This window comes from Pipistrellus hanaki (genome assembly GCF_964339955.1).
Source record: "Pipistrellus hanaki genome assembly, chromosome: 1".
In the NCBI taxonomy this organism is placed as follows: domain Eukaryota; kingdom Metazoa; phylum Chordata; class Mammalia; order Chiroptera; family Vespertilionidae; genus Pipistrellus; species Pipistrellus hanaki.
In genome coordinates, this window is record NC_140503.1 from 48,203,157 (window position 1) to 48,230,195 (window position 27,039).

Genomic DNA, 27,039 nt, shown 5'->3' on the forward strand with positions numbered 1-27,039 from the left:
TAAATATAGACATAGATAGATATAGATACACACACACACACACACACACACACACACACTAGAGGGCCAGTGCATGAGGTCCGGGGGAAGGGAGAGAGGAAGGGCGGGGCGGGGGGGGAGGGGAGGGGCGCGCCTCAGCCTGGCCTGCACCCTCTCACAATCCTGGTTATTATTTCTAACTCAGATATGTCTATGGTTTGCAAGTTCAGACCATAAACCTAACTCCCTACTGGACATTCCATCTTAATACACACAGTCATTTCAGATTCAATATGTCCAAAACCTAACACACTTAACCCCTTAATGAAACCCTCATCTAATATTCTCCAACTAAGTGAATGGCATCACTATAATATAATAATCCAAGCTAGATATCATCCTAAATATTACTCAAATGTGTCCCATCATGTTTATAGCAACTGCTATTGCCTTTGTTCAGGGATTCATCACTTTACTAAACTCTTACACTATAAGTCTTAACTAGTTCCGTCCACCCTGAAATCTATTTTCCACACAACTGAGAAGGTGGCCTTTATAATTACAAGCTGATTTAATCACTCTAAAACATAAATACCATCAAGATATTCCCTTTTCCAATGATTCATTGAGTCCAAGTTTCTTGGCAGGGCAACATTATTTTATATTGCTAAGTTTCCCTCCCCTTTAAGATTGAGAAATTCCAATTTACTTGGAATTGCTTGTACTTATGCTATTTGACAGTTCTTTATATGCTGTGGCCACTGTAAGAGCACCATTTTCTTTTCTTTTTTAAAAAATATATTTTATTATTTTTTACAGAGAGGAAGGGAGAGGGATAGAGAGTTAGAAACGTCAATGTGAAAGAAACATCGATCAACTGCTTCCTGAATACCCCCTACTGGGGATGTGCCGCAACCAAGGTTCGATTGCAGTAAACTAACCCTGTATTTATCCCAGGAATAATGGTTCGGAATCGAACCCGGGAACCTTCAATCCGCAAGCCGAAGCTCTATCCACGGAGCCAAACCAATTTTGGCAAGATCACCATTTTCAATTCCAAAGCCTGATCAGAAGCTACATGCATAATAAAGCATCTTGGAAACCCTTCCCTTCAGTGTCTTTACCTGCACAAAACCAAACACTCCCTTCTCTCTACCACTTGTATAACTAGTATGTATTATAAATAGCAAACTCTGTAAATTTTTTGACTTGTTCTTTGGAACTCAAACTGGAATCAACAAAATCTGGATCTATTTAAATCAGATATAGAGAATTAATAGTCCTACAGATAAGAGAATAAAGTACAAATACATCAGAACAAATTACTACTATGAAAAATAAATCACATTTTAATGACAATGGATCAAGATTATTATCTTTGTATAAAAGAAAAAACGGCCAAAACCAGTTTGGCTCAGTGGTAGAGAGTCAGTCTGCGGACTGAAAGGTCCCGGGTTCGATTCCCGTCAAGGGCATGTGCATTGGTTGAGGGCACATCCCCAGTGGGGGGTGTGCGAGAGGCAGCTGATCAATGTTTCTCTCTCATCGACGTTTATAGCTCTCTATCCCTCTCTCCTCCTCTCTGTAAAAAATCAATAAAATATATTTTAAAAAAAAGAAAAAAACGTATTCATTTTTACATTAAGAAGAGTTCATTTTACAATACAAATACAGATTTAAATGTATCCAATATCTTTTTTTTTTAAATATATATTTTATTGATTTTACACAGAGAGGAATTGAGAGGGACAGAGAGTTAGAAACGTCGATGAGAGAGAAACATCTACTAGCTGCCTCTTGACCAGAATCGAACCCGGGACCTTTCAGTCCGCAGGCCGACACTCTACCACTGAGCCAAACCGGTCCCGGCCCAATATCTTTTTATAGCAAATTTTCTCTAACAATTCTCAAATTCTATTAAGACACCCACAATTCCAATAAAATATTTAACTTAGAAAAGAAAGAATACTTTTAGGAGAATATATCAGAACTTTGAAATTTTCTATTTTACCATTAAAGGAAGTGCTCCTAATTGTAAGTGATGAAGTCGAGGTGGTGCATGGTAATGGGCCAAGTGAGGATGCAATGCTCCAGGTGTGTAAGTAGTTGCAGTCACTCCAGCTTCAATTCCCAATTCCCTGGCAAAGGATGAGAAGAGTTTAACTGTTAGACATCCTAAGTGGCTTTATTATCAATGAAAATGAGGGAGAAAGTAATCCAATGTATATAAGATGAGAAAAAGATAATTTAGCCCAAAAGATTTAACTCATAATTTCAAATTCATTGCAGAAATTAAAATTCAAAAATACAATTTTATGACCATCAGGCCCAACGCAATTTGTACATGGTTTCAAAACTTACAAAGAAAAGCAATACAGTTGACACTTGAACAACATGGGTTTGAACTGCATGAATCCACACCTGTTTTGTTCAAGGGTCAACTGTATAATGAATGGCCCCTAAGGTTCCTTCCAAACTAAAAGTCTGATCTACTTGAGGAGCATGCAAAGCAGAGTTGACTTTTTTTGTTTACATGAATGTTACAGATGCTCCCATGGCTTTTGTTTGTTGGTATCAACTGCCTACAGATAATTGTTTCAGAAAAAAATTTAAAGCAAATCTGCTTCCATTTCTCCAGGAAAAGACCAGAAACCTAGGAGGTTGGATTTATTATACTTTGTCAATGGCAGGGGTTTAGGGGCATAAAGCAAATTTGAGCACAAAGCCAGATAAAAATGTGAGAAGTAGGATTCACTTATGGAGTTAACTTTGATGATGACACCCCTGAAAACAACAATCAAAAAAGCTCTACTCTCGTTTAACATGGTTCCCTGATCCAGAACTCAAGCTCCTACTCTTTCATCTCAAGGTCTCTTTAACTCACCCATAGTCAGTGCCTCAAAGCTAAGCTGCAATTCAGTTTTTCCACATCATCCTTCTGTATGGCATTCCACTACAAAGCATCTCTTCCAGCAGTTTTACCACAAGATGCTGAGCAGAACTTTAAAATAAACAAGATACTGACCAGGCGGATCTCTCTGGAGCCTGTCGAGGATGTGAGGACATAGTCTGAGGCACGTGAATATGATGCCCATGACCATAGTTTGGGTGCATCCTATGTGGATGGGGTGGGGGGCGTTCATGTGCCCGCCTGGAAACACAGAACACAAAAAGACCACTGGAAATAATTGAATAATTGGTTATTTCTTGATGTAGAAAACAATCTGGTACAGTACAAACATCTATAGATTAGTCATAAAATTAACTGTAACAATAAATTATAGGAATATAAAACAAAATGATTCATAATAAATCAAGAAACCCTAACAACAAAATTCTTACTGCCCATTTATTATAATGCCTCCAATTCAAATATCATCCAAAAATAAAGGCAATTTTAACATTATCTACTATACCTTCTTTACAGTAGGTATTTTAAACGGAATAGTAGAAATTGAATAAAAAACAATTTTAAAAATTAAATACCCCAGCAAATGCTGCAGGCACAAAGAGGTTATTTCTATGTAAACATATAGGGCAAAAAAATATAAGCTATTTGTTTGCTTCATTTTTATATTATAACAACATTCATTTTAATGGATAAACTTTTAAGAGAAAAACATTTTGACCTTGTTCATTTTTGTCTAACACATGCCAAGTACAGGTTAGTATCATTTGAATTAACATCTGAAAAAGTGTTACTACTCCATTCATAATCTTTATTCTGCATCCCAGCTTATTATATTTTCTCTTTCTAGTCTTAAGTCAGTCAAATGTACAATTATAAATGACCACAAAGTTCTAAATACTTATTAAAAAAAACAGTGCCAGGTAGTAATTTTTATTCTAATTCTTATTTTCTATTTGTTTCTAACAATTACAGATTTTGAATCTTTAATTATTACAAAAGTAATTTTCTAAATACTAGATAACCTGGATGTTAAATTGGCAAATTCCTATATAAAAGGTTACTATATTAGAATGGCAATAGCAGTCAGAGGTTCTGGATATATAATCTTAAATTATGTAACTAAAGCAAAAAGTTACACAAGCGCCAAGTCATTAATTAGATCAACAGTTTGCAAACACATTCTGTAAGGGCGAAGTAATACATATTGTTGGCTCATTAGCCCACCTGGTCTCTGTCTCAAGTACTCAACTTAGTCTTTGCAGTGTGAAAAAAGCCAGACAATACAAAAATGAACAGGTGTAGATGTTTTTCTATAAAACTTTATTCACAAAAACAGATATGCAGAATTAGACCAACAGAGTTTACTGCACTGAATTAGAAAATTAGATCCTGAATTTTCAAAAGAAAACAAAAAGTTCGATTATAGTTTTTGTATGTTTGTGGAGTATACTATTTTAACATTTAAATTTGTAAATAAAAACTAAAGAAGGCTGAAACCGGTTTGGCTCAGTGAATAGAGCGTTGGCCTGCAGACTTAAGGGTCCCGGGTTTGATTCCGGTCCAGGGCATGTACCTTGGATGCCAATTTAACATCCATTTTCAAAAGAAAACAAAAAGTTCGACTGTAGTTTTTGTAGTGTTTGTGGAGTATAATATTTTAACATTTAAATTTGTAAATAAAAAATAAAGAAGGCTGAAAAATATAAAATATAAAATATAAAATATAAAATATAAATATATAAATATATAAATATAAAAAATATAAATATTAAAAAATAAATATAAATATAAAAATATATAAATATAAATATAAAAATATATTTTTTAATATATTTTATTGATTTTTCACAGAGAGGAAGAGAGAGGGATAGAGAGTTAGAAACAACGATGCGAGAGAATCATCGATCAGCTGCCTCCTGCACACCCCCTACTGGGGATGTGCCCGTAACCAAGGTACATGCCCTGGACCGGAATCAAACCCGGGACCCTTAAGTCCGCAGGCCGACGCTCTATCCACTGAGCCAAACCAGTCCTGGCAATAAAATATATTTTAAAAAAAACAAAAAAAAAAAACTAAAGAAGACTATTTTTTCAATACCAGTTGATAATGCTAATACTCTTCTTCCCTCTGGTTGATATTTAAGTCAAATTACATCTATAACATTATGTTTTGTTTCCCTGGACCATCAATTCTAACATTTATCTTTACTATGAAATAATGATGAAACAGGCAAAGAAGGGATTGGTTTGCAAAAGTAAATGACCTGGACACTATCCTGAAAATGGTTTGATTTGTTAGATAACCTGATATACAATTGTTTTGTCAACCCCTACAACTCAGGATAAGAGGAAGATTCTAGTTAGTAAAGAATTAATTTCCTTTTAAATTAAGGATTTAATACAGTTCTATCACTTCTACAGGTTTTATAATTTTAAAGACGAGTGGAGACAGAAGGGAGCAGAATAAAGTGTGATTATCTTTGTAAAAGCATAAAACCTACGTTGGATGCTGCATCATCCTCCTCCTTTGAACTTCCATCCTCTGCATTACTTCATGAGGATGCAGTCTCTGTGCTGGAGGCGCAGTGGCTGGAATATGGTGTGAAATCGGCTGGTGTGAGGGAGGAAGATGTTGAGGGATTGGTGCAGCTGTACTGGCTAAATGAGTTGGGGGTGGGGGTGCCACTGGGTGAGATGTTGTATGAGAAGACATCTGAGAATGGAAAGCATGTACAGGATGAGGAATAACGTAATCAGGTGGAGGCTGCGTCTGAGGAGGAGGGTTTCCATGAGAGTGGGGGCAGGCAGAGGCTTGATGATGAAGTGGTCTTGTTAAAGAAGCATCTGTAAAGAAACACACAGGCACCATGCAGTTAAGCATACACTGCAATTACACATCCCTACTGGATTTTACAAATGTATTAGCACATACTTAATTTTAATGAATACTTTATCAAGTCTGTTCAATTTTGCTCTGCATCCTTTCTTGGAATAATCTTAGATATCTTCTCATGTCAATACATATATCTTCCTTTTATTCACAGTCTCACAGCATTCTATTATAGGAACGTAATAAGATTTAGTAAAGAAACCACTATTGATAAAAATTAAAAGCTAGCTAAAACTAACAAGTCCGAGTAAACCATGGACTGTAGTTGATAATAATGTGTAAAAAAATAATGTATCCATATCATTTTATTAATTTCAACAATTAATTGTTTAATAATGTATGATATTAGTAATAGGGGAACTAAACATGGGGTATATACAAACTCTCTGAGCTATTGTCTCAATTTTTCTGTGAATCTAAAACTGTTCTAAAAAATAAAGTCTAGTATTTTATAAAAATTGAAAGCAACCCAAATGCTGTAATAAACATGTGTGTATGATCCTCCTGGGTTACTCTTTCACATGTACATATACATAAATGCGTGTGTGTGTGCGCACACATGCACACACACTCACAGAGACATTACTCATGGACAATTATTGTATCATAAATTCCTATAAGCATTTCTGAGTCTAAGAGAATAATATAGATACCAGTTGACAAAATATCCTTGCCAAAAGGTTACTGAAATTAATATTTCCACTAACAGTACATGAGTGTGCCTGATTATAAATATACTATCTCTAAATCTTTAAGATGCCAATCTGAGAAAAACCTTCTATTTATTAGCCACTTATATTTCTTCACAGAACTATCTATTCGTATTCTTAGCCTACTGTTTACCTTTTCTTGTTGATCTATAAATATTCTTTATATACATGGAAACTTTCTCATAATGAGATATAAACATTTTTCCAAATTTTTTGTTAATTATATTTTGCCACTCGCAAGTTTTTTTACTTTGTGAAGTCAAATGCATAAGTTATATATTTCTAAACACATGAACCTTGTTTTGCTTTAGGATTTACTGGTTATAGAGCACTAAAGAAAGGCAAGGAACTCAGGAGTCCTCTAGACAAGATCATAAAGACATTCTTTAACTGCTGCTCTTCTCTTTCCCCGCCCCATGCCATTTTTCCTGTGCTACATAAGAAAATGAAGGATTCAACATGCCATGGAAATCAGCCCTTCATACAGATAACTTCCCCCATATCTTTATTCTGAATATTTGTGTTTCAAAGTGACTGGTGAAAGGTCTCTCTGAAGAGTTTATATCTCTCTTACTCTAAAAGATATAAACCTGATTGAGGTCTAAAAATATGCTTGTCTCCTCCATCAATTTCAGTTTGAATTTGGAAGATTTTCTCAGTTGTCTGGTATGAATCTATGGCCATTCTCTAGTTTCATTTATGAAGAACTTCCTTCAATTTTTAATTCTTTTGATTCAGACAGTAGGTAGCCATGAATACTCATTCAGCTATATTTTCAAATGAAACCTTGCTAGCATGTATTTAAAAGAAACTTTCAGTAGCTCAAAAGGGTTATAAGACAAGTTTTTATACTGATATTTGTAAAAAGTTATGTTGTCAAATTAATGCTTTAGGAAGTTACCAAACTCAGTACTTCTTGATCATAAAAAAAAGAAGTAACTGTTTTATCATAGTTTACTACCTTTTCTCGGTTTCAGAACATTTTTCCAGTTTCATCTCAAAGTTTTCTATTTCTATAATCATTATGAAAAAAAAAAAAATATTCAGCTGAAACCAGTTTGGCTCGGTGGATAGAGCGTCAGCCTGCAGACTGAAGGGTCCCAGATTCGATTCTAGTCAAGGGCATGTACATTGGTTGCGGGCACATTGGTGGGGGGTGTGCAGGAGGCAGCTGATCGATGTTTCTCTCTCATCGATGTTTCTAGCTTTCTATCCTTCTCCCTTCCTCTCTGTAAAAAATAAATAAAATATATATTTTTTAAAATAATAACAACATTCACAAATATTATAAAATTTTAAAGTTTTGCTTCATAATGAATTTATTTAAGTTAAACTCTTCAACAATCATTTTACTTTTCAGCTATATTGAGGTATAATCCTATACAATAAAAGCCTAATATGCTAAGTGTCCAGTTGACCAGTCAGCTTTTCCACCAATCAAAGCGTAGTATGTTAATGATATGCTAAGGATGCTCAACTGCTCACAATAACATACACTGACCACCAGGGGGCAGACGTGCAGACTGGTAGGTTAGCTTGCTGCTGGGGTCCAGCCAATTGGGACTGAGCCAGAGGACTGGACAGGCCCTGGAACCCTCCCGCAGTCCCTCTCTGGCTGGCCAACCTCCCACATCTCTCCCCAGCGCTGATCATACACGGGTGGGGTCCCACAGCCTGGCCTGCGCCCTCTTGTAATCCAGGACCCTCAGGGGACATCAGAAAGCTGGTTCCAACCTGATCCCACAGGCCAGGCTGAGGGACCCCACTGGTGAACAAACTCGTGCACCAGGCCTCTGGTTAACAAATACAACTGTATATATTTAAGGTACACAATATGATTTAGCATACATATACTTTATGAAATAATGATATCAATCAGGTTAATCAACACATCCAATCACCTCACATAGTTACCATCTTTTTTTGTGTGTAGTGAGAATATAAGCCATCATTATAATCAATAAATATCTAAACAAAACAGATAGCTAACCATTGTGGAAAAATACCATTCTGCATTCCCACAGCTTATTTCTCTTCCTTCTCTATTTTATGTGTTCTTGCCAGTTAAAAAAAAAAAAAAAAAAGGTACTACTATTCAACTTTTTATCAATCCTAAAAGTTCAATATGTCACTTTGACTCAGCAATCCCACTCTTAGGAAGTTATCCTACAGATAGATTAAAAAACTATAAGCAATTTAAATGTCCATCAACAGAGGAATTGAAAATGCAATATTATAAAGGTATTAACAACAATATACTAGATTTTTATTTGCTAATATGGAAAAAAAAAATCAAGCCACTGTTAAATTTTAAAAAATCAAGAATCCAAAAGCAAGAGGCAAATAATGTTTAATATGATCCCATTTTAATATATACACTTGTATGTTCAAATAAAACTTTTAAAAAGTTTTATAATAGGCCATAAACAGTTGTTACCTCTAAGGTGTTAAGATTAGTAGGATGTGGGGAGAAGGGCTTTTAACTTCTCATTTTATATCATTCTGCAGTTTGAACTTCTTAGAATGTACATGTTATTTTTATAATAAATCAAGTTGGTCTAAAACATTTATTTCTTCATTAGGACATTAAAAATGAATGAATTCACTATAAATTGCCTGACTATATTATTTGAAGGAGGTGGGCAGAAAACCACACATTTTGAGTATTTAATAAAAGATGATCAGTTGAAGATGAATATCAACAAATATTACAAATCAGCCTGTATAATTTCATACCAGTGTTCATATACAGAATCTATCCATTTGTCAATCCTTTGCAAAACTGTTTCAAAACCTGTTTCCTCACTTACATTTTAAATGTTAAGTTGTATTATTGTAAAAATAAGTCTTGTCACCAGGTTTCACTGTACAAATCCTGGTTTGACTCTAGTTATATCTATAGAATACAAACTTAAAAAATTAGAGAAATGAAAGAAGAAATCTAAGGAGATACATAACTGGAAATGATTCTTTCCAAGTAATCAGAACAAAAGCCTGGTTTATTCCTGGCATGAATTTGTAGTTTTTAAATCAAAGTATTTATTAATCCTTTGCACTCCGAACCATTCTGGACATTGGCTACCAGCTACTCGACGCTAACGGCGGAAACGAGCGTTGAATTAACTCAATTCCCCGTAATCACTAATAAACTGCAATGTCCCCTGAGAGGGGACATCCGAGTGATATGCTAGAATTCCGATGTCCCCTGAGAGGGGACAGCAGAGTGCAAAGGGTTAAGTTTCCATGATTATTAGCTTATGATTTAACAAAGTAATAAATATATGTTACATAGCCTTAGATTACTTCTCATTTCTTGTGATACTGGGGATGCGCCCGCAACCAAGGCACATGCCCTTGACTGAAATCGAACCCGGGGCTCTTCAGTCCCCAAGCCGACGCTCTATCCATTGAGCCAAACCGTTCCCGGCAAGCTTCAGAATTCTTTTTTTTTTTTTTTTTTTTTTTTTTTAATATATTTTATTGATTTTGTACAGAGAGGAAGGGAGAGAGATAGAGAGTTAGAAACATCGATGAGAGAGAGTCATCGATCAGTTGCCTCTTGCACACCCCCTACTGGGGATATGCCCGCAACCAAGGTACATGCCCTTGACCGGAATCGAACCCGGGTCCCTTCAGTCCCCAAGCCGACGCTCTATCCATTGAGCTAAACCGGTCCCGGCAAGCTTCAGAATTCTTATTCAAAATTTACTTTCCTTTGTATAGAAACAACTACTAAACTTCCAAATTTTCTATTAATTTTAGGTTTTATTTATTTATTTGTTTTTATTGATTTTTTACAGAGAGAAAGAGAGAGGGATAGAGAGTTAGAAACATCGATGAGAGAGAATCACGGATCAACTGCCTCTTGCACACCCCCCACTGGGGATGTGCCCGCAACCAAGGTACATGCCCCTGACCGGAATCGAACCTGGGACCTTTCAATCCGCAGGCCAATGCTCTATCCACTGAGCCAAACCGGTTTCGGCACAAATTTTCTATTAATTTTAAAGGATAAATCTAAGTTCCCTAAAACTTACTTTTACAGGAGTCTAGTATGCCATTAAATGTATTTCAATTTCATAGACATTAAAATGTTAAAATGTAAAATAAAATATACTTTTTATTATCCTCACCCTTTTAAACAACACTTGATCTTTTTGCCTTAGAAGACTGTTTTGCCAAAACTGGTTTGGCTCAGTGGATAGAGCGTCTGCCTGTGGACTGAAAGGTCTCAGGTTCGATTCCAGTCAAGGGCACATCCCCCGTAGGGGTTGTGCAAGAGGCAGCTGATAGATGATTCTCTCATAGATCTTTCTAACTCTCTATCCCTCTCTCTTCCTCTCTGTAAAAAAAAATCAATAAAATATACTTAAAAAAAAAAAAAAAAAAAGCTGTTTTGAGGATATGGGGTGAAGGGAAGATGAAATGGGAAAAATACACCACATTTAATATTTCCTTAGAGCAAGCAAATACTAAAAATCTATAAATTAAGATGGCTGAAAGGTAATCTCATAGAGGAATGTAAAAGCTTCATTTATATGCCCCTAAGGTTTCTACCTGTTAAATTTATACTTACAAGGAGGTGGCATATAGTGTCGACATGATGAGAGTGAGGCTTGTGCAGGGGGCTGGGGCTGGGGCTGGGGCTGTGCAACCATGCTTGACCCATAACCATCTAGTGATAAAGGCTGGCTCGGGACAGCAGCAGCAGCCTGATGGCCAAAGATGGCAGCTCGGGAAGAAGAAACAGGGCAGCAGGGGTCAAATGCAGATGCTCCGTGAAAGCCAGCACTTCCATGACTTCTGATAGCATTGCTGCTCAGGTCCACTGGCAACGCCTGCTGCATAAAGAGGAATCATATTTTATTTTTCTAAAGTTTGTCAAAACATTGTTTCATGTTATGTTATAAAAGTACTTCTAATGTAATCTAGAAAATAGAATAATTGAATTAAGAATTTGAAAATGATAAAACTTTTAGTGTGAAACATACTGACCACCAAGAAAATACTCTGTAGCTGGGATTGTAAAAATTGTAGTAATTATATACTTAAAATCTATAATCAATTTTTAAAAATCATGCATAAGATCGTGCTACCCAATGAACAAAGTCAATTATTACTTTCAGGACTATTCCTCCTCCATTATCTAGATATTAGAAAAAAAGAAAACTTTTCAATCATACTTCCATATTCTCCTTTATCCCAAAATTCTGATTAGTAATTTAGGACTTCTTTGAACAACATATAATCACATTACTGAAAACATTAAGTTCTAGGTAGAAATTTGTTCTATTTCTAAACTGTATATAGTACGTATTCAAATGAATCTTAAATAGTGCAAACATTACCCAAGATAACAAAGGGCATAAAATTCCTTTTATTAGAAACATGACTTAGGGGAAGGTCCATATACTAAGTTGGAAAATAAACCCAAGAGTCTACTCATCAGTAATTTAGTTCCCTCCCCACCAAGTACTAAAAACTCCTATGTAAAACACTTTATCTTCCAATCTAAAACAGATTACAGAAATAGAATTGCTTATTTGTATTCTTAAATACAAAATCTTTTGCTTAGTGTTCACAATAGCTGTAATTTTAAAAATGTGATTAAAGAATATACTAGTAAAGATTTGGTGTTATATATGGAATTATATATAGGAACTATTCAACACTAGAAGCTGAGGGCTGGAGGTAAAGAAGACTCGGGCAATATGAGAGGCCCAGGCCATCCGAGGACCCAGTGAGGAAGACAGTGATCTCTGTGCTTTCAGTGGATACTAAAAGGAAAGGAAGAGGATGGTTAGGAGAAGCTGTGGAAAGGTGAAAAGGAATACAATAGATCCTTTCTTCCTCTATGTTATGTGTCTACAACTAATTAAATTAATGGCTGGCCTCTTTCTTTTGAGTTGGAAAATATAATGTATGCCCTCAAATTGAGTAAATAACGTTCAAGAATAATATTGTGAGATCATGAATTTTTATTTATCCTTTCCCTATTTTCCTATTTAGGCTAAAATTTGGCAAATGCACTGGAGTATCAACATACTATGAAGGTGAGCAAATTTCCTATCTTCTTTCTCCAGTCACTGATTAAGAACACTCCCAGAGAGTGAGTAAAGTAGGGTGAAGGTCCTCCTGGAAGGAACCGAAGGGAAAGTTACAAGTAAAGAATAAAAAGAAAGGGGGAAAAACCAACAAAGGGGAAAACCATTTTTTCACAATTCCAACAGTTCATTTAATTCTATTCTAGGGGGAAGGAAGGATAATCAAGATTGGTACAAAAATGGCAAATATTACTTTATATAGATTATAAGCAATGCATAATACTGAACTACTCTTTCAAAAGAGAAAGCAGCTTTATACAAAGGAGTAGTAAGGACTACAGAGAGACAAGTAACTACCGCAACTTCTTTGCTATCAGGCCTAATACTACCCAATCTTTCTCTGCCTATCCATCATCTGGCACTCAATCATAAGACTTACACTGTCACAAATCTTCAGATCAGTTTATGTCTCTCATTCTTCACTTTCTATTGTAGCCACATAGGTCTCAACTGGAGGTTATCTCATGAGCATGTGCCTAATTAGAGTACTCCAAATGTTTATATGAGTCTAAACTGTTTGTATCTTCAAAACCTTACTCTAGTCTCCATCATATCTGCTGTCACCACTGAATTCCTGATCCTGCTGGTTTTCCTCAAGTTTTGTATGTAGTCCAAATACATCCACTTAAGAGACAGTATAGGTTATATCTATTTTACACTGAATTAAGTCAGTCAGGTTGAAAGAAAATGTGCCATACACAACTGATCTCTCAAACCAGCTGTATGATTTTATTACTTTAATTAGAGGCCTGGTGCACAAAATTAGTGCACTGGGGGAGAAGGGGAGGCAGGTCTTTCAGCCTGTCTCTCACAGTCCAGGAGCCCTTGGGGATGTCTGACTAACACTTAGCACTGCCAGAGTCAGGAGAGGCTCCAGCCACTGCTGCTGCACTCACCAGCCATGAGCCTGGCTCAGGGCTTCTAGCTGAGTGGTGCTCCCCTGTGGGAGTGGACTGACCACCAAGGGGAAGCTCCTATGTTGAGCATCTGGCCCTTGGTGGTCAGTGCACATCATAGCAACCAATCTTTCCTTGCAGGCCTGGTCCCTCCCCTTCTGGCCATCTTGTGGTGGCATCTTGTGTCCACATGGGGGCAGCCATTTTTGACCACACAGAGCAGCCATCTTGGGTGTTGGAGTGATGGTCAATTTGCATATTACTCTTTTATTAGATAGGATAATATTCTATGAACAAAAGGCCCACCTTTTGGCAGCTCTTAAGTGAATGTGGAAGTTGGTAGATTTACTTTTTCATCATTTTCCTACTATAATTATAAAGCCCTCTTCAGCCCAAATTTCTAGTAAAAGGAAATTTTGATTTTAAACAGTGCATTTCATTCAATTCACTGAAAAGGTTTCCTTTTGCGTCTTCATTCCCAAGAAGCAAAAAGGTCTAGACCAGTGGTCAGCAAACTCATTAGTCAACAGAGCCAAATATCAACAGTACAACGACTGAAATTTGAGAGTCAAATTTTTTAAACTTTTTTTTAAAAGGTAACATTTTATTGGAAATGTATCTCTTTTTTTATTTTATTGATTTTTTACAGAGAGGAAGAGAGAGGGATAGAGAGCTAGAAATGTCGATGAGAGAGAAACATCGACCAGCTGCCTCTTGCACACCTCCTACCGGGGATGTGACCGCAACCAATGTACATGCCCTTGACCGGAATCGAACCTGGGACCTTTCAGTCCGCAGACCAACGCTCTACCACTGAGCCAAACTGGCTTCAGCAAATTTTTTAAACTTAAACTTCTTCTAACACCACTTCTTCAAAATAGACACATCCAGGCCACGGTATTTTGTGGAAGAGCCACAATCAAGGGGGCAAAAATCTGCATGTGGCTCAAGAGCTGCAGTTTGCCAACCACAAGTCTAGATGATTAGCAGATTATTAATACTTAGAACTGTTACCAAACCATCACCTATAATCTTTAAAATCAAATTTTCAATGAAACACTTTAACATTTCTTCTGGATAACAGCTCCTAGTTATTTGTTTTATTTTTTAAGGGAACACCCTCTTTCTTAATTATATTTTAATTTGTCAGATGCAGAAGAGATAACCATCAAAATTTAAAGATGAAACAAGTACTTTAGGAAAGGTCAAGGGATACAAGAAAACAACAACAGTTGCTCTAAATTTTCTTTAGTTTTTAAAGTGAACGTATTGGGGTGACATTGGTTAATAAAATTATATAGGTTTCAGGTGTACAATTCTATAACACATCATCTGTATACTATATTGTGTCCAACATCCCATATCAAGTCTCCTTCCTTCACCATTTATCTCTCCTTTACCCTTTTCTACCTCCCCCAACCTCCTTTCCCTCTGGTAATCACCATACTGTTGTCTGTGTCTATGAGGTGCTCTTTTCTTTTCTCTTTTCTTTTCTTTTCTTTTCTTCTCTTTCCTTTTCTTCTTGTGCTTTAACCCCTTATCTTTTTCTTTTTTTAACTTTTTTTCCCCAGTCTTTTTTCTAAGATATAGGTCAGCTACCACTTTACTTTGAAATAACATGCTTTGTTTTCTAAAGTATACACCACCCAAGTTTATATCATAGTAAAAGTTAAAATAGCACATAAAACTTGACTTCATTAACTACATGTGACCACCAATACTAATGCAGTATTATTTGACATTCTGAGCATTCACTATAAGCAACTAATTTACTGAATTATAATTTTTTGTTGATATTTCAATTCCCCATAAACTAAAAATCTCATCTGCTCCTGAGAAATTATATCACAGGTTTGCATCTGAGAGGTTATCTCTAGAGACTCATGGAGATTATAGGGAGCTCCAAAATAGGAGTTAGAGGAATAAAAACCGGGAAAATTTCCCAATTTTTCATTAAGTAGCTTGACAATGCAGTTTAAACACTTTGTCTGAAATACAATGCCAAAGATCAGATTTACCTGTATTTAACTAAAAAAATCAAAACCATTCTAGAATAAAAAATATTTCATTTCTGATTTTCTACATCCCTGGCCCCCTCAATTAAATGCAATAATTTAGAGCAGGGATGGAGAACCTCTTTTCTGCCAAGGACCCTTTGTATATTTATAACATAATTCAAGGGCCATACAGAATTAGGCTGCTATATTTGGTCAAACTCATCCCTAATTCCTTGGGAGGGCCAGACCAAATTATGTCTTGGGCCTTATATGGCCCGTGGCCAGACGTGCCCCATCCCTGATTTAGACCATCAAAAAATCCTAGATACTTAAGTAAAAGAAAAAATTACAGACCACTAAATTAGGCCACTTTTGCATGGTCAATAGAATAATGACTTATTTAGCATATAAAATTTATTATTAGGTATGTGGGGGTTTTTTCCTGAAAAAACAGACAAACTAAATACCCACTATTTTAAAATTTTAGAAAAGAAAGAAAAAGTCATAAATTCCACTTACCTGGTCATGGTAGCTGGTACCAGAACTACTATTTGCTCGACAAGATGTTTGTATTTGTGGAGGTCTTTCCACAGGGCATGTAGGATCACTATAGGAGGGAGAAACTGGGACAGCTGGGTGGGGAGTATGATGGTGGTGGTGGTGATGTTGAAAATGGTGGCCATGCTGCTGAAAGCAACTTGTGTGTGGATGTCCTAATGCATGGTGATTCTGTGACGACCCTCCACATGGCGAGTGCTGGGGACAGCAGGAAGGTAACCTTGGCATTGCAGGAGGGCCATTTTCCGTTACAGCACTAGATGCAGCTCTCCTCAAGTCATCTTGTAACCGAAAAAAAAAAAATGCATAGAAAAATCAAATGATCAAATATCACTGTGTAATAAACAGATGCTGTGTATAAATAAGTAAATAATTAAGAAATATTTAGCCGGGACCGGTTTGGCTCAATGGATAGAGCGTCGGCTTGGGGACTGAAGGGTCCCGGGTTTGATTCCGGTCAAGGGCATGTACCTTGGTTGCGGGCATATCCCCAGTAGGGGGTGTGCAAGAGGCAGCTGATCGATGACTCTCTCTCATCGATGTTTCTGACTCTCTATCTCTCTCCTTTCCTCTCTGTACAAAATCAATAAAATATTAAAAAAAAAAAAAAAAAAAAGAAATATTTAGTAAGTTCAAATCTGTAAAAAAGGATATGATAGTGCCACAGTTTTAACATACATATAACTTCTGTAAAAGAAATTAAGTTATAACATACATATTAACATACAGCCTCTCCTCAAATTACATATTATGTGGAAACAATATAAAACATAAATATGGAGATAAATTTTTTTACTTAAAATGTATAAATCAAAAGAGTGAAGAATCGAGCTGTCTCTTCCTATCGCATCACCCACATAACCCCTGAGGCATCTCCTCAGAACCATTAGGATTCTGGAGTACCATTGTTCTAGCCTTATTAGAGTAACTGATACCGGAATATTCTCCTCCCATTTGGCTCATAGTACATAGCTGATCTCTTCTGGGTCAATGTACCAATTAAGAGTCTTCTGGTTACTAACAAATAGTACAAAAATACAACAAAAACTGGTGGAAACAAGTAAGGGAATTTACGAGCTCTCATAAATGAATCTGGGTGGTGGTACTTTAAGCTCTAGTTGATAGGTTTGACTGCTGCAAACCGCAAACCTCCCTGTAATTCTCCTGGGTCTGCCCTCCCATCCATGTCCTACCCTGACTTCACTGGTTCCCTTCTGGATCTAACCCCTGTTCTGTAGTATCTGTGCACTGTTTTCTTTCCAAGCTCCTAGTCTGGCCAATTTGGGCAAATTTCCTGAATCCTTTTGTAAAGGTTCTTAAGCTGGAGACTAGAATTCAGGAGTCTATAAAATTGGATAGAAACACACACACACACACACACACACAAACACACCTTCTTCTTTACCCATTCATCTATATATGAACACTTAGGTTGCTTCCGTATCTTAACTATTGTAACAAATGCTGCGATGAACATAAGGATGTACATGTCTTTCTCTTTAGTGTTTTGGATTTCTTCAGAGAAATACCCAGAAGTAAAATTGCTGGGTCCTTCTTTATCTCTTGTTACATAGTCTTTGTTTTAGAATATATTAATTCTAATATAAGTGTTACTAGACTACCTTTTCTTTTTTTTAATGAAGTATCTTTTTCCATCCCTTACTGTTAATCTCCCTGTGTGTCTTTCAATCTGAAGTAAATCTCCCAGACACAGCATATGTAAGGGTCTTGTTATCCATTTAGCCAACATGTCTTTTGGTTGGAGCATTTAATCCATTTGCATTTGAAGTAATTATAGAAAGATATATATTTGTAATTTTATTATTCATATCTTTGATTTTCTTCTTCTTCCTAAAGAAATCCTTTTAACATTTCATTTAGCACTGGTTTGGTGCAGATGAACTTCTTTAGCTTTATCTTGTCTAGGAAGTTTTCTATTCTAAACTACAGGCCTGAAATTCGTGCAAGGGTCTTGGCCCCAGGCTCCACAGCAATCGGGGCCTCTGCTTAGCATCCCCCCTCCCACCTGCTACGGAAGGACGTCTGGTCTAAATAGCATATTACCCTTTTATTGTTCTAAATAATACTTTGCTGGTAGAGTAATCTTGGTTATAGGTCCTTGTTTTTCATCACTTTTAATATTTCTTGCAAATCCCCTCAGGCCTACAAAGTTTGTGTTGAGAAATCAGCTGAGTCCTATGGATCTCACTTGTAGGTAACAAACTGCTTTCCTCTTGCTGCTCTTAAAATTCTCTTTGAGTTTAATCTTTGCCATTTTAATTATATGTCTTGGTGTGGCCTCTTTGGGTTCGTTTGGAATTCTGTGTTTCTTGGACTTGTATGTCTATTTCCTTCACCAGGTTAGGTTAGGTTTATGGAAAAGTCACTGAAAAGGGCTTGAGTGGACCCAAACTTTGGGTTGGCATTCCCTTGGGTGGGAGGGAATTGCGGGGAATCACTAGTATAGGATGGATAGTGTGAAGTCAGGTTGAAAGACTAATATAGCATCCACAATCTGGTTCTGTGGGGATAGGGCTCAGTACTTCTCTGATGGAATCGGCCAGCACTTCTATCTGGGAGAAAGCTGCCCCTCCAACCCTTGCCCCAAAGCCAGACAATTCAGTTCCTCCCCATGTCCCTGATGCCTTTTGAGCTGCTGCCCCAGCGCTGGAGATTATAGCTAGTGAGTCTGAGTAAGGCCATGTGCATGCCCTTTAAGAGGAACACCTGTCTCCAGCAACTCTCCCATCATACTCTGCCACTATCCCTGCCGGTTTTCACAGCCACAAGTTTAGGGACTTCTCTTCCCAAGACTGGAACCCTGGGCTGAAAGGCCTTGGTGGGGGCCCTTCAGTCTTAAGAAGGACCTCTAGCCCTAGCTGATTTGGCTCAGAGGATAGAGCGTCGGCCTGGGGACTCAGAAGTCCCAGGTTCGATTTTAGTCAGGGCATGTACCTTGACTGCAGGCACATACCCAGTGGGGAGTGTGCAGGAGGCAGCTGATCGAGGTTTCTCTCTCATCATGTTTCTAACTCTCTATCCCTCTCCCTTTCTCTCGGTAAAAAATCAATAAAATAAATTTTTTTTAAAAAAAGGTCCTCTACAGCTGACATATCCCTCTCAATTTTTAACCATCACTTGTGAGTATGGGACTAGCTCATTCCATGTCTCTGTCCTACTACCAGTCTTGATATGGCTTTCTCTCTAGGTCCTTAGTTATAGGACTTATGTTCAGCTAGATTTCAGACAGTTCTGCATGGTGGTTGTTCTATAGTTTAGATGTCATTTTAATGTGGTTGTGGAAAGATATAAGTACCACATTTATCTACTCCACCATCTTGGCCGGAAGTTATGTTTAACTTTTTGAGGAATTACCAGTGTTTTCACAATGGCAGTGCCATTTTACATTCCCACCAGATTATTCATAAAGGTTCCAATTTCTCCACATTCTACTCTACACTAGTTATTGTATGATTTATTGTTGTTGTTTTTTTAAGTATAAACATCATATTGGGTGTAAAGTGGTAATTCACTGTGATTTTTATTAGTATTTCTCTACTAGCTAATGGTGTTTTCATCTAGTTCTTGGTCATTTATATGTCTTCTATGGAAAAATATATATATAAATCCTTTACCTATTTATTTATGATTCTATTTATTTCTTTTTCTTGGATTCAGAGAGAAAGGAAGAGAGAGAAACATCAATGATGAGAATCATTCATTGGCTGCCTCCTGCACGCCTTCTACTGGGGATAGAGCCTCCAACCCGGGCATGTGCCATTGACCAGAATGGAACCCAGGGCCCTTTAGTTCTCAGGCTGATGCCAAAAAGCTAGCATATCCTTCAACCAATTTTAAACAGAGTTGTTTTCCTTTTTATTGGTGAGTTGTGTGAGTTCTTTATATATTCTATATATTAGACCCTTATCAAATGTATAATTTTCAAGTTTTTTTTGTCCCATCTGTAAGTTTTCTTTTCACTTTCTTGATGTCCTTTGATATATACAAATTTTCAATTTTGATGAAGTTTAACTTACCTATTTTTTTCTTTAGTTGCTCACATTTTTGGTGTCAGACATTTAATTTTTTCCAATTTCTTTCAGTTGAGCTACGATACTTTACCAACATATAGCACCCAAACTCAAATAAGAAATCCTAGTCTAATTCTAATTGAGACTACTTAGTTCACATATGATATTGACACTAAGAGTATGTTCTTATGAATACAGCTAAAATTTGAAAATATTCATTTTTCTAACAAATGTAATACAAATAAAAATAAAAGAGTCCCTCCTCCCCCTGATTTTTACATACCTCCTATAGAAGTACCAGTCATACTATTGCTTGTAAGAGTAGTTGAAGTCTCTGACACTGTGGAGGATTGGCTACTAGTGACAGCTGAAGCAGTATCAGAGGCCTGCTCAGAGGTAGATGGATTAGAATTACTAGTGGAAGCGCTTGTGGTTTGTGATTCCATTCTTGCAGAAGTGGTTGGTACTACAGTAGGTTCTATAAAATGCAAAATGTTTAGTCAGCATTTCAATACAAATTAGGTAATGGGTTATATTGTAATCCAAGCTAATATTGTTATAATAAATGTTAAAGCAAACTTGAATGATATGAACTCTGTAGGAAATACAATATATAGTAAAAAAAGCTTTCATGAAGTTAAACTGTTAACATTAAAATGTAATATTTTAAAAACTGCATTTTTAAAAATCCAACAAATGCATATTCTAATAATTCAGATGATTAAGTTTTTTTAAAATAATGATTATATAAGTTTTCTGATCTATCAAAAAAAGAGGATAATGAAAGTAAAAATCTCTCTGCTATATTCATACATAATTATTATAAGCTGTCAGAAGGTATTACAAAGAGTACTTTCCCCTTCACAGTATATAATACAGAACTAGATTCTTGGAAAGTAAGTCTGATTTCACCACTGACAGTATGATCCTGGATAAGTTACATAACTATTTTTCATTTCTAACCTATAGAATTAGGAAAGTATTGTTCATAGAACTTTCTTCATAGAACTATTGCTAGGATGAACTGAGATCACACATATAAAGCACTTTGTACAATGCTTTACATATATCAATAATATAATAATCATCTTGTATAATGTTTTACATATAGTAATCACATAATTAACATTATCTATGATGTTTAATATATTTTAATCTCTTCTTACATGTATGTTTTACAAAACCTTTTTGTAAATATTCAGGAGTACTTTTTAAAAAAAATTAAAAATTTTGTAGTGGAATATAAAAGAAATTTCAAGCAGATTTTAACTTACAAATGATTTATATTTTAAACTGATTCTAAAATGGTTGTTTAAAAAGAGGGACTCTCTTAATGTGATGTTGAATGAGAAGACAACTATTTTATATAATGCAGTATGGAATGCAGACTCTTGAAACACAAATAGTACCTGCTTGGTCTATATAGAACAAATAGACCAAGTTGCTTAAACAAATGCATTTGCTTGTAACTAAAAAGTGAAGGGAGGAACCTATGTTTATTTGCAAATGCTTTTTAACAGCTTCCTAACCTTGGCAGTACTGACATTTTGAGCTGGACAATTCTTTGTTGGATGGGGGAGTGGGGACTGAGGGTGGCTGTCCTGTACAGTATGTTTATCAGCAACCCTGGCCTCTACTCATTACATGTCATTAGCACTCTCCTCACAACTTTGAGACCAAAAATGTCTGCAGATATTGACAAATATCTCCAGGGACACAAAATGACAGCTAGTTAAGATTCACTGGTCTAATTGATATAGTTAAGTTTTTGGTTTATTTTTAATAAGAGAGAAACTTTCCACTGAAAGAAATTATTTGGGAGAAGAGGGCATCTACTGATCATTAAAATACTATTAACGTAGTTGAAATAGTCTGGTTAGACTAATTCTAATGGGTTAAAAGGCTACTCTGTCACCTTTTCCTACTTCCTGGATAATAGGTGTCACATAATACTAAACACACAGAAAGTTTTCAAACTAGTAATTCTATATTTAACTAACTCCAATTGACCTTTAATTAATCCCTATTATATTAACATCTGACTTACAGGTAACTTATAATGCTTTAAAATAAAAACCAAGGCACTGTTGAATGAATGCAGGCTATGGAAATAAATTATCTCTTAATAAGCATCTTAATTCCAAAGTACTAGTAATCTGTAAACTATGATCATCCAAACTGCAAACAGCCTATCTAAAAAACTGATTGCCCAAGGCCTCTATTTCTACCTATTTAATGTATCTTTTCTCCAATTTATAGCTAACTCCCAAAGTTAACAAATTTATATATGGTTGACTACCTCACTAAGAAAATTATGATGACCACTTCCTTGTAAGATGAAACTAATAATACCTAAAGATAATTCTCAACATGTAGGAAAATTCATATATTATATATAGTCATATATTCAAACATGCTACAACCTTCTCTAATCCCTGTTTAGCAACTCTAGCTTTGCTTTCTCGGAGCAGTTATAAACCAAAACAAAACACTAAAATTAAGCAGCAAAAAAGGCACATACTTATTACATTAAAGAATCACATACTTTAAAAAGTAAATGACATTATAAATAACCAGTATTAAATCATTTGAATTCAGTTATAGCGCTTTACTGTTGTCCATTATTAAAAAGTGTCATTTCTGCCCTTATCAGCCAAAGTGGCTAGGTTGAATGTCATTCCATACACTGAAAGTTGCAGGTTTGATTCCTGATCAGGGCACATACCTAGGTTTCGAGTTCACATTCCCAGTGAGCACATATAGGTGGCAGCTAATTGAAGCTTCTCAATCTTATCTATGATTCTCTCTCTCCACACCTCCCTCCCTCCCTCCCTCCCTCCCTCCCACCCTCCCTCTCTCCCTCCCTCCCTCCTTCCCTCCTTCCCTCTCTCCCTCTCTCTCTCTGCCAATTGAAGCTTCTCAATGACATCTACCTCCCTATTCCTATCACTTGTAAACCAAAATTTCTTTTCTAAGAAAATAACTACCACCGAAGCCGGTGTGGCTCAGTGGTAGAGCGTCAGTCTGCAGACTAAAAGGTCCCAGGTTCGATTCCGGTCAAGGGCATGTATGTTGGTTTGCAGGCACATCCCCGGTAGAGGGTGTGCAAGAGGCAGCTGGTCGATGTTTCTCTCTCATTGACGTTTCTAGCTCTCTCTCTCCCTTTCTCTCTGTTAAAAATCAATAAAATATATTTTAAAAAATGGAAAAAAGAAAAGAAAATAACTACCAAGAATAAAGCAATAACCAGAAAAAAATTTTAGGCAAGCCGAAACCGGTTTGGCTCAGTGGATAGAGCGTCGGCTTGGGGACTGAAGGGTCCTGGGTTCGATTCCAGTCAAGGGCATGTACCTTGGTTGCAGGCACATCCCCAGTAGGGGGTGTGCAAGAGGCAGCTGACCGATGAGTCTCTCTCATCGATGTTTCTAACTCGCTATCTTTCTCCCTTCCTCTCTGTACAAAGTCAATAAAATATATATATTTTTTTAAATTTTAGGCAAAATTACTATATTATAACCAAGGTTATTACTGCAAATTGAAAAATAAGATTTAAAAATCTGAAAACGTCTCTTTAGTTTAATAGCACAGTAAGATATTTCATTTTATCATATTTTCTTCATAATTCTACACTGTTACTACTCCACCTTACCATCTTCATCAACAGTAAGGTCCACAACTTCTGCTGCATTCTGCCTCAAGGGCTGTATCACAGTAGAAATCCTACTGCGGTTCCGTGGCTCCTGTGGTCGACTTGTATGAGAACTTGAACCTTGGCTCCAATGAGATCTGGAGTGTCCAAGGTTTGAACGAGACCTTAAATGATATCAATATTCAAATTAGTAAACATAAAAAAAACACACAAAACTTTAGTTACCAAGAAATAATAATGCCGAGACCAGTTTGGCTCAGTGGATAGAGCGTCGGCCTGCAGACTGAAAGGTCCCGGGTTCTATTCCGGTCAAGGGCATGTACCTTGGTTGCGGGTGCATCCCCAGGAGGGGGTGTGCAAGAGGCAGCTGATCGATGATTCTCTCTCATCGATGTTTCTAAGTCTCTATCCCTCTCTCTTCCTCTCTGTGAAAAATCAATAAAATATATTTTTTTTTTAAAAAGAAAGAAAGAAATAATAAGCCTTTCTTTACAGAGTAAGTTGGGAAATACTTCATGTAAGACTTTTCCAAAGAAATAATGGTCACAGAATGCACAGTTATGACTAGCACAATGTCTGTCTGGCACTCAATAAATATTTCTGAATGAAATATTCACCAACCAACTGACCTAAGAAAATGAGAAATGATATGTTATCATTTTACACCAATCACGGGTATAAAATATAGGATATAGTTTGAAGAATAATGCTCTTTTCAATAGTTAGTGTGAATATTTACCCAGGTTACAATCAATTATTTACATTTTATATAAATACCTAAATTTACTCACAATAGGTAAAGTAACAAAAATATCAATACCAGAACAGTTGGGGAGTCCTAAACCAAGCTACCAGTAAGTTTCTGGTACTGATCTAAAGAAATTCAAGACACTAGAGAAATTTCCTGGGGTCAGGAAGGGTAAGGATAGTTGCAGCCAGTTTACTACAGATGGTCCTTGACTTAATGGTTTGATTTAAGATTTTTAGACTTTGCAATGGTTTGAAAGCAAGATGCTTTCAGTAGAAACTATACTACAAGATGCTTTCAGTAGAAACTATACTACAAACACTGAATTTTTATCTTTTCCTAGGCTAGCAATATGTGGTATGATACTATATTTTTTTAAAATATAGTTTATTGGTCTTTTACAGAGAGGGAGAGGGATAGAGAGTTAGAAACAATGATGAGAGAGAATTATTGATCAGCCGCCTCTTGCACACCCCCTACTGGGGATGTGCCGGCAACTGAGGTACATGCCCTTGACCGGAATCGAACCCAGGACCTTTCAGTCCGCAGGCCAATGCTCTATCCACTGAGCCAAACCGGCTTCAGCTGATACTCTCTTTTGATGCTGGGCAATAGCAGCAAGCCGTAGCTCCCAATTAGCCACCTGACTATGAGGATAAACAATGGATACGCTACAGTGTATTCAGTGTATATTCATTGATGATTTTGCCTAAGTTTAGGCAATGTGTTCTAAGTACATTTAAGGTAAGCCAGGCTAATTTATGATGTTTAGTAGGTTAGTTGCATTAAATGCATTTTTTTATTTCTTGATTGGTTTTGAGATAGAATTGGTATTTAATATTATTTAAATGCATTTTCAATTTACGGTATTTTAAACATTCAATGGGTTTTTTGGGATGCATTTCCCCATTGTAACTGGAGGAAGATCTGCAATTTGTAGCCTTAAGAAACATCACTTGTTTCAACTGTGTTGTGCTTTTAAAGTATATAATCCACAATCCTTCAACACCTAACTTTTATCATATTTTAACCATATGTACGGTATTCTATATGTGTACCTAAATTTCTTACCTGTGTACATTTCATTAAAAATATTTTTAAGGATTTACTGTAATGATCTGAATGACTGAGGATACAGAGGGATAAAACAGTATATGTTTTAGGAAGGTGGGGCTTATGCAGTCGGTGTTTTCTTCTGCCCAAGCTGGATGTAAAACTGCTTATATGCTTATTGTTACCATGCATGCATACAAAGAGCCAAATTCATTAATATGCAGTTCGTCAGAGTGCAAACTCAACTATTCAGAAAAAAATTCAAGCCAGAACCGGTTTGGCTTAGTGGATAGAGCGTCGGCTTGCGGACTGAAGGGTCCCGGGTTCGATTCCGGTCAAGGGCACGTACCTTGGTTGCGGGCACATCCCCAGTGGGGAGTGTGCAAGAGGCAGCTGGTCAATGTTTCTCTCTCATCGACGTTTCTAACTCTCTATCCCCCTCAATTCCTCTCTGTGTAAAATCAATTAAAAAAAATTTTTTTTAAAAAAGAAAAGAAAAGAATTCAAGAGTTTAGAAAAGGTTCAAATGAAGTAACAGGAGTATGAAGATTAATTCCTGAGACAGTAAAAAAAGGACAGCACAACCCTAGCCAATTTAGCTCAGTGGATATAGAGAACCAGTCTGCAGATTGAAGGATCCCAGGTGAAATTCCAGTCCAGGGCACATACCTCAATTGCAAGCTCTGGACCCCTGGCCCTGGTTGGGGCTTGTGTAGGAGGCAACCAATCAATTTGTCTCTTTCACAATGATGTTTCTCTCTCTCTGTCTCTCTCTCCCTTCCACTCTCTAAAAATCAATGGGAAAATATCCTCGAACAAGGATTAACAAAAAGAAGCCCAGCTAGCGTGACTCAGTGGTTGAATGCTATCCTATAAACCAGAAGATCAAGGTTCAAATCCCAATCAGGGCACATGCCCTGGTTATGGGCTTGATCTCTAGTGCAGGGTATGCAGGAGGCAGCAACTGAATGATTCTCCCTCATCATTGATGTTTCCATCTCTCTCTCCCTCTCCCTTCCTTTCTGAAACCAGAAAAGTAAAAATAAAATTGAATAAATAAATAGGAAAGCACATTCCGAGAACTATATGGACTGAAACATGACAGTAAACAACTGTCTCAGGATGAAATGGTTTGGGATGAGGAGAGATTACCATTCAAAACTCTTAAGAAACCAAGATTCTAATGAGACTGTGTAGTTTATTTCTGGGAAGCTGTTAACAGCTGTAGAAAGTTCCAGGTCCACTTTGCAATACTCTTGTGAAAGCTACATAGGATGCCTTAACTCAAATATTATGCTGAGTGGAGCATCAACAAAAAAGTTGATATATGGACAGTTGGTGCATGTGGCAACTATTACATCCTGACACAAAAGAATCTGAAATACAGATGCATTATCTTAAAGAGAAAAGGCCAAGAGCCAGCTACAGTGACAAACTTAATACCTTATATAACAACTAGAGCTCTGGTGTACAAAATTTGTGAACGAGGAGGGGGAGTGTCCTTCAGCACAGC

General features: G+C 36.6%; 1 protein-coding gene across 11 annotated transcripts in view; it reads right to left on the reverse strand.

Moving 5' to 3' along the window:
- RNF111 (ring finger protein 111) overlaps positions 1 to 27,039 on the reverse strand; it is an 84,049-nt gene that overhangs the window by 12,142 nt on the left and 44,868 nt on the right. For 6 of the 11 annotated variants that reach the window (XM_084872220.1, XM_084872216.1, XM_084872217.1 and 3 more), the window contains exons 4-10: positions 23,726 to 23,889; positions 20,360 to 20,554; positions 16,007 to 16,326; positions 11,067 to 11,331; positions 5,392 to 5,734; positions 3,005 to 3,157; positions 1,991 to 2,117 (exon numbers count right to left, since the gene is read on the reverse strand). In XM_084872220.1, coding sequence (XP_084728346.1) covers positions 1,991 to 2,117; positions 3,005 to 3,157; positions 5,392 to 5,734; positions 11,067 to 11,331; positions 16,007 to 16,326; positions 20,360 to 20,554; positions 23,726 to 23,889 — 1,567 coding nt within the window. The remainder of the gene's footprint in view (positions 1 to 1,990; positions 2,118 to 3,004; positions 3,158 to 5,391; positions 5,735 to 11,066; positions 11,332 to 16,006; positions 16,327 to 20,359; positions 20,555 to 23,725; positions 23,890 to 27,039) is intronic. The other 5 variants (XM_084872223.1, XM_084872222.1, XM_084872221.1 and 2 more) reach the window with 3 other exon arrangements.